This window comes from Triticum aestivum, chromosome 7A (genome assembly GCF_018294505.1).
Source record: "Triticum aestivum cultivar Chinese Spring chromosome 7A, IWGSC CS RefSeq v2.1, whole genome shotgun sequence".
Taxonomy (NCBI): Eukaryota; Viridiplantae; Streptophyta; class Magnoliopsida; order Poales; family Poaceae; genus Triticum; species Triticum aestivum.
Window position 1 is genome coordinate 467,320,811 of NC_057812.1, and position 8,481 is coordinate 467,329,291.

At 46.9% G+C, this 8,481-nt stretch overlaps 2 protein-coding genes across 3 annotated transcripts in view; both read left to right on the forward strand.

The window, feature by feature from the left end:
* Window positions 1-8,481, forward strand: part of LOC123147604 (phospholipase SGR2) — a 31,160-nt gene that overhangs the window by 20,881 nt on the left and 1,798 nt on the right. The window contains exons 12-22 of one of the 2 annotated variants that reach the window (XM_044566865.1): window positions 120-207; window positions 306-418; window positions 502-574; window positions 1,141-1,243; window positions 1,511-1,604; window positions 1,708-1,770; window positions 1,932-1,980; window positions 2,064-2,164; window positions 2,536-2,582; window positions 2,674-2,919; window positions 6,109-6,817. In XM_044566865.1, the coding sequence (XP_044422800.1) occupies window positions 120-207; window positions 306-418; window positions 502-574; window positions 1,141-1,243; window positions 1,511-1,604; window positions 1,708-1,770; window positions 1,932-1,980; window positions 2,064-2,164; window positions 2,536-2,582; window positions 2,674-2,917 (975 nt within the window). In that variant the 3' untranslated portion in view covers window positions 2,918-2,919; window positions 6,109-6,817. Of the gene's footprint in view, window positions 1-119; window positions 208-305; window positions 419-501; window positions 575-1,140; window positions 1,244-1,510; window positions 1,605-1,707; window positions 1,771-1,931; window positions 1,981-2,063; window positions 2,165-2,535; window positions 2,583-2,673; window positions 2,920-6,108; window positions 6,818-8,481 lie in introns of those variants that run through there. The other variant, XM_044566866.1, reaches the window with a different exon arrangement.
* The window catches only part of LOC123147605 (glycosyltransferase BC10), a gene marked incomplete in the record, with an annotated part of 2,996 nt that continues 2,642 nt past the window's right edge, over window positions 8,128-8,481 (forward strand). The window contains 1 exon segment of the mRNA XM_044566867.1: window positions 8,128-8,481.

The following is an 8,481-nucleotide window of genomic DNA, read 5'->3' on the forward strand; positions in this document are numbered from 1 at the left end:
TGATCAAAACTGAAGAACTTGTTTTAGAACCCAAAATTTAGGGTGTTATCTTGGAGCACCAACTGTGCGAATTTAATTTGCCTATCGTGTTGATGCCTAGATTTCTATCTTGACTGCAGGTGAGCCATCTTAAAGCTAAACTAGCGGAACTTGAGCGACAGAGTGATTCAGTGATTCAAAGCATCAGTAGTGTTCAGTCTCATCAAGGTAACTCGTTGCTTTTGTTCCATGAAATTTCTTTGGAGACTGTATATGCTTGTATTTGTGAAGGTTTAATCAGATATTTTTATGTATATTATTGCCAGATAAAGATGCTAATGATACAGTGAGCCTAGTATCAGGCAAACTTAACATAGGGCAAGGTAGCACAAGTCAGTCCTACAGACCACGTATTAGATACACTAAACTAAATTTTAAGGTAAGCTATCGTTGTTATTGTTCACTGATGCTTTTATTTTTTGACATGTTTATACCATCATCACATCATTTTTTGATACTCAGGTTGACACATTCTTTGCTGTTGGATCCCCTTTGGGAGTCTTCCTGTCGCTGCGGAATGTCCGTATTGGTGTTGGTATGTAGCATTTGACTAAAATATGCTTTGCCACAGCAGTGTTGACACTATTTTGTGGTTTATATAGTTTTCCTTAGTACTCTTCATATATTTAGAATTAAATTATATAACCATTTATTTATAAAACGAGTATTTATCTTATATTACAAAACTAGAAAAAAATATCATCTGTGCTGTGTTTAGGATAGCATAGACCAAGGGCCAGTGAAGGCTGTAAAACTAAATGCAGGGCTCCACAACACTTTCTCTTCAGTGTCTCCCCCCCCAATGCCTCCAGAGCGCTTTCCTTCTGAATGAAATGAAATTATGACCTTTTGTATAGATGCATTGTCGTGTCCCTCTGCTGTATTAACATGGATGGTGTCTTCATGACTATAAAGTCATTATTAGCATAGCTTCCTCTATGCATCTATCTTCCTGGCGTATCACTAGTGTCTTGATGACTTTTCATTTTGGAAAGGTCTATGGGGAACCTTAACCCACCTTATGATTTCTCATTGCCCCTGGCAATTGGCAGTTGATGATCTGCTATCTTATTTCTGAATTTCGTAGCTTCTTATTTAAAGGCAGGGGACAAGATTATTGGCAAGACAAGAACGTTGTTGAAGAGATGCCATGCTGCAGGCAGATGTTCAACGTTTTTCATCCTTTCGATCCTGTAGCATACAGGTTTGTAGCTTCCTTGCATATTATCGTTTTAACCTTCTGTTTAGAGAGCTGGCCAAAGATGCAATATCATAATGGAACTAAATAACGCCAATCTGGTATGAATTAACATGTTACATAAGCTTCACCACTTTTGCTGAATATCCCTGAAGGGACTAAGAGCTTTGCCACTTTTTAGATATGTTCCTTTATTTTACTGGAATAGAATGCACTTAATCTGCTGCAAAGTGGGGAACATGGCACATAAGTCTAGGTCGGCTTTTGTTGCAGAGTTGAACCACTTGTATGTGAAGATTATGTGAACAAGCGCCCTGTTGTTATACCCTACCATAGAGGCGGAAAGAGGATACATGTTGGAGTGCAGGTGGGTTTTATGTCATTTAACCGAACTCACAAAGGAGCATGTCTGTTTCTAACTTGAGGCTGATTTCTCTCTTATATAACTAATTTGGTTTGATATGTTACAGGAGTTCACAGAAGACGTTGCTGCACGTTCTCAGGCTATTGCCCGTCAATTCAAGTCATTGAAGGTTTGCTCTTTATTCCGATACGCTTATATGGATTTAGTGCATAAAGTTTTAAACAATTATGTGAATCTGGGTGGGGTTTGATGTATTAACCTTTGATACATGTGAATGATAGAGAAGCGCATGGCTCTTACCTGATGAGTTGGTTTGTTTATTCTGTTTAGGTCAAAGCGGTAGCTGCCTTGTTATCACTGAGCAAAAATGACACGGAAGGTAATTGATACATCAGTTTTTATTAGCTTTTACACAATCTGAGCGAGAAACAAGCAGTGTTCTGATCAATTGTTATTATTTAGAGGACGATGAGAGCACCAAGGAGGAGGAGAGATCATATGGTTCCATGATGATGGAAAGGCTGACTGGTTCACCGGATGGTCGAGTTGATCATGTGCTTCAGGTTATTAAGCTCTTGCCATTTCTACTCTTTGTATTGGTGTACTGTTGCTTACTTTAGTCATTAGAATGAACGTGCTCCACTATGCACGTGAATGGTATTGTGCAGTTGCTTTAGCATAAGCCATGTTGTAGCTCGGCGCACACCTGCATGTGTTCTCAATTCTCATCTAGCGTTTTCAAAAGGCAGCTCAGGACTTTCGGGTGGTGGACAACATGTACCCACTGGCAAGCTAATAACTGGCCGGGTCCCTAGTCCCCTCCTGTCAACTTGACATGCTTACCCTCCCCTTCTCCATTTTGGCTGGACTAGTTTGCCTTTCTTGATTGCATTTGCAGTTCAGAGCTTACAATCTTATAATAATCTAATTGCAGGAGAAAACATTTCAACATCCATATTTATCCGCTCTGGGATCTCATACGTGAGCTCACTCATCGGTTCTGTTTGTTTCCATTTGTTTTTCCCCGTGTCTATTTCACATTTTTAACAAGCCTCTGGATTAATTCCTGTAGCAACTACTGGCGGGATCATGATACTGCTCTCTTCATTATCAAACATTTGTACCGTGATATACCTGAAGAACCTCCAACTGATGGAACTGGAAGTGCACCCATTAGACTGTTCTATGTGAGGGATCCAATTGCTGAAGACACTCCCCTGACATTTTCAGACCACTCCTCAGTTAAGGAATTCTCCAGAAAGGTGAAAACTTACTCGAGAAAGGGGGAGGATGATGCAAACTGTGAAGCCTCTTGATGGTATGTTGACATGTTACTTTTCATCTACTCCCTCAGTTCACTATTATAAGATGTTTTTGATATTTCAATATGGACTACATACGAATTGAAATGAGTGAACAAACACACTAAAATGCGTCTATGTACATCCGATTCAGAAAAAAGTTAGAACATCTTATAATAGTGAACGGAGGGAGTATCTTCTAGCATGCTGCATGTGTAGGTTGGTTAATGGTTAGCGGCACCAGCAGTCTATAAAGTTCATCATGAATAGTTGGATGAGAAGTTTCAGTAGTTAAGTAAGTCACACCTAGCCGCCCTGTTGGTGATTCTCCGCCTCGACATTGCCCAAGAGGAAAGGCTCCTTTCTGCTGACGAGCGTCAGCTATGGGCTAGGCTCAAGAGAAGAGTCATTGCCTTGGCTGTGCTTGAAAGATCTCGCAAGAAGCAATGTGCAAGAATTTGCAACCTTAGGGAGGAGGACCCGAGTACTAAATTCTTCCGCCGCCGAGTTAATGCAAGAAGGAGAAAAAACCATATCCACTGAATCAAGAACGAGCATGGGTGGGTCACTGAGCACGAAGCCAAAGAGAAATTAATCCAGGATCATTTTTCCAATGTCATGAAGAGAGGCCCCAAAAGCCGCAAAGTTTGCAATTGGGATGAGCTAAATTTGGAACCGCTCGACCTCCATGGCCTTGACTCCCCGATGACCGAGAGTGAGGTCCTTGAAGCGATCAGCGACATGCCAAGTGACAAGGCCCCGGGGCCAGATGGCTTCACGGGCCTATTTTTCAAGAGGTGTTGGAACATTGCAAGGCCGACCTCATGTGGGTCATTAGTCATTTTGACTCCCTTCACACTTCAAACCTCCAGTGGCTCAATTCCGCAAACGTGATGGTCTTGCCTAAAAAGGAAGGGGCGGAGGGAATCGCCGACTATAGGCCCATCAGCCTCATCCACGCGATCGTGAAAATTATTGCGAAGGTGCTCTCCTTAAGGCCTAGCCCCCACATGACAAGGCTCGTTTCGAGCGCCCAAAGCGCTTTCATCAAAAGAAGCATCCACGACAACTTCTTGTATGTTCGCAATCTTGCTCGGCGCCTTCACAAGAGCAAGATCCCTTCCCTCCTCTTCAAGCTGGACATCCACAAGGCCTTCGACACCGTGAAGCGGGAGTATTTGCTCGACCTACTCCAATGGCGAGGATTCGTAAGCAAATTTATGGATTGGATAGCGGTCCTCCTGAGCTCCTCATCGCTATTGATTCACTCCAAAGAATTCTTGAGGTTGCTACGAGAAAAGAGCTCCTCCATAAAATTAGGGGAAGGGGAGCCATGATGAGGACCTCTCTCTATGCGGATGACACAACCGTCTTCTTGGCTCCTATCAAAAGAGACGTCGACAACCTTGCAAGCATTTTGAGGGGCTTCAGTGATGTCACGGGACTGTGCACCAATTTCCAAAAGAGCTCTTTTGTGCCCATCCGTTGCAACCATCTCGATTTGGGTCGCCTAACCCAAAGGTTGCCGGCAACTAGGACTCACTTCCCTCTACGATACTTGGGTCTTCCTCTCTTATTTTGGCAAGTATAGTTGGTGGATCTTCAGTTTTTAATGGACAAGGTTGCGAGCAAGCTAACAACTTATGAGGGCCAAAACATTACCATCATCGGACGGACGACTCTTATCAATTCCGTGATCACCTCCCAGGTGGTCTACCCCGCCACACAGCTGGTCATCCTGCCAACCATCCTTCTCAATGTAAATAAGCTTGAGAGAGCTTTCCTTTGGTCCGGTACGGACAAGACGACGGGTGCAAAATGCATGGTGAATTGGGAGATTGTTTGCCGGCCACTTCAATATGGGGGACTTGGGGTTCTCAACACCAACAAGTTTACGCGTGCCCTCTGGTTGCGATGGCCGTGGTATGAATGGAAGGAGCCCACCAAGATGTGGGTGGGGATGGGGAACCCATGTGACGAGGACCTAAATTTCTTCTATGCATCCAACACTATCATCGTTGGTAACGGCGCGAAGACCCCCTTTTGGGATTCACCTTGGCTCCTTGGACGCAAGCCAAAAGATATTGCCCCGCTCATTCATGAAGCGTCCAAGAGAAAGAATTGGAAGGTTCGGGAGGCCCTCAAACAGAACGCGTGGATTCTCAAGATCAAACCTCCCGCCAACGTCTCCGCGGAGCACATCACACAGTTCTTCACCCTTTGGGTGCTTTTGCATGAGGTCCAACTCGATCAGCTCACCGAGGACGACATCCTATGGAAGCATACGGCTAGTGGGCTCTACTCGACACATCCGCATACAAGGCGCAATTCTTAGGGATGGTTCTCTCACCCATGGATAAAATGGTTTAGAAGGCTTCGGCTCCTCTAAAAGTCAAGTTCTTTGCTTGGTTGGCTCTACAAGATAGAATTTGGACCGCCGATAGAGGCGAAGCGTGGGTGGCCCAACTATGATCTTTGCCCTCTCTGCAAGAGAGTACAAGATGTGGGACTCATCTCTTCTACAAATGCCGCTTCACTTGAAGGCTTTGGTCTTTGATCATTGACAAATACCACATTCTTGGACTTGACACCACTGGCAGGCCCTTGTTCGACTCGGTTGAGGCTTGGTGGGCAAGTACCTGCGACAACGACACGCCAAACCGCCAAGCAAAGGCGTCTTTCACCATGCTTGTTTCGTGGACTATCTAGAACGAGCGAAACGCAAGAGTCTTCAAGCACAAGAGCGCACCGCCGACTATATTGCTTGCCTCCATTGAGACCGAGGCCAACCTTTGGATCATCGCCGGTGCAAACAAATTAGGGTCCATTATTTTGCGAGAGTAATCTCATGTCGTGTATTCGGGTTACTTGTAACAAACTCTATCCTCTCTTATTTAATGGATGCGTCAAAGCTTTTGCCTCCATTTAAAAAAAAAGGGTGTGTACTGGAAAACATCTTCCTCATGATGGGTGCATATGTTTGTCGAACCCCGAGAAAACCCATTCGTAGGGTTTCATTTTGCTGTATTTATCCCCTGTAAATTTTCTAGTGATTGACAACTTTTTAACAATAAACTCCTAGTTGATTGTTTGCATCCAGTATGTTAGCCCATATGATCATTAGGGCAGTAAGTAGGCTGGGGACGTGGTTTGGCTTACTTTCAACAAACACTTGACTGACGCACAATGTTTGATTTTCTGTTCAGGTGACCGCTGTATGTTGCAACGTGATATCGTCTTACGATTTTCACCTAGCAGAAGTGTTCCGCCAGAAGAAAAAACCCCTAGCAGAAGTGTGATGTACATAAAAGCACCTGGCATAGAGGGACGCATTGCACAGTTTGGGAGAAAAGGGGGATACATTGCTGGTGTGCATCCTTGTCACTTAGGCACCACAGATCAGAGCCATAGCACACTTGCGGGGTGAATGGATGTTGCACATAGAATTATGGGCCGCCACATGCTGTGTATAACTTGTTTACCCGTGTCTCTAGCAGTAATTTTGTACGTACATATACAGATATAAACGGGAGAGAGAGTGTAAAAAAGAGCGATTAGATTTGAGCGGTTGAACACCAGGTGGAAAAACAGAGGTGCATTCAGTGGAGCACGTCCGATGGCGATTGCGCCGGCACGAGCGAGCAGATGTGCATTCTCACCTCATGTGTATAGAGTAAAGAGCTTTTGCCCAATGTCAAGTTCTCCAACCGGCTGTAATACAAACATCAAAGGACAAAAGGAGTCGTCACCAACGCCATCTGTCGAAGTCTCAAGGAAATACCCAACCCAATGTACACTTGACTTTTGTCCCCTGGCATCAGTTGAATGATAATCTCTCTCGCGTGTCATGGAATACTCGGTCAAGAAACAGCTGGGCTTGATTTGTGATAATAATAAACGTTGGTTGATATGGAACGAAACTGGATTGTCCTAAGTGTTGTAGAGACGGTCAGTCGGCTGCCTGTAATAATCTCTGCCACGTTGACGGCCGTGTCCCATCCCTATCATGCCTACAGTTTTGGTCAGCCGCACAATTTGACGCAAACGCGATTTGCCTGGGCTGGTTTGACCGTTTGACGTGGTCACTCCCCTCCCGCCTGCAACCAAGAACCAACCTACGCACTGCACAGGTGCACTACACGTGCATGCGCCTGACTTGCTCCAAGCCTCCAACTGATCCCTAATTACTTCCATCCATGTGTCTGCCTGCTTGCTTGTGTGCAAGAGACACTGCCCCGAGTTTTCTCTTATGGAGGCCCTGTGCTTGTAGTTATCCATGCATGCGGGGTGCTTGGTCGGCTGGAGAGATGAGATGGCCTCGTCCACCTTACATAATGATGCGAGAGCGTGAGTGATCAGCAGAATGATTGGATGACATGTATATAGTTCCCCGTTTCTATGCTAGCCTGGGAAGGACATACATAGCATACAGGCTCATTTTATTCCTGATGAAGCCAAGCCAAACGGGCAACTGATGATGATGATTAGTAGGATGCCTTGCACCCACCGATACGTAGGATTCATGCAGTATCCAACAGTGATGTGGCTGTCCCCAAGTAGAATATGCATTCTTTGGGTTGGGAGGCGGAATAGATTAAGCTAGCATCCGATACGCAACGACCGAGCACATGCGTCGTCCCGCTCCCGCCTCACGAACTGCACTCGAGTGGCGCTGGCTGTAGGCTGCCCGCTTTGGCTGGCTCGAACCGCACCGCACCACCCCACTCATCCAAACCAACCAACGGCACAAAAACGATCCTCAAAAAAAAAAGGGCACAAAAACGAACCGGCAGGCAGCCGCTACGGCCACCCTCACCCTGCTCCCCCGCTCACCACCACAATCACGTGTCCTCTTGCTCTGCGACTGACGTGCGGCCCACCACGTCCCACGCCCCCACGCGGCAGTGCCACCAGCGCGTGCGACCACGTCGCTGGCCGACCGTCCGTTCCAGCTCGCCAAAAGCAACTTTTACCACTCACCGCGCGCGCCGCTGACGAGGTGGGCCGCGACGACGCGTCAACCGGCCCGTCACCGGGGCCCGCCCGTCCGACACACCAAGTACGTTTTACGAGTCACCCCGGCGCCGCTTCCGTGACTGTGGGCCCGGGTCTTCCAGACCGTTTCTTCCCACCCAAATCAATTACTATTAAGTTAATCAGGCTCGGTTTCAGTCATTTATTTTTAGGAGGGAGAAATAAGATGATCGATCAATTACCCCCCTCCCCGCGGCCTTGGCCTTGGCCTCGGCCTCTTCGTCTCGCCGTCCGCGACGACCACTCGGAGAAGAAGACGACGAGGCGGGGGAGGCAGCCAGCTCCCATAAATACCCATCTCCAGCTCCGTCCCCGACTCGACTCGAGTCGCTTCTTCCTCCCTTCCTTCGGAGCTGGATCGGAATCGACAGCGACCTCCCCCGCCTCCGCCACGCGTATTTCCTCCTCCTCCTCCTCCGCCTTACCCACTAAGAAACAAAGAAAGGAAGATTGCCAGCCAGCCCCCGCCTTCCCTCCTCCTTGCCGTGTTCCCTCCCGTCGCCGCTATAAAGGCCCTCGCCGCGAGCCTTTCCGCGTGCCGTGCC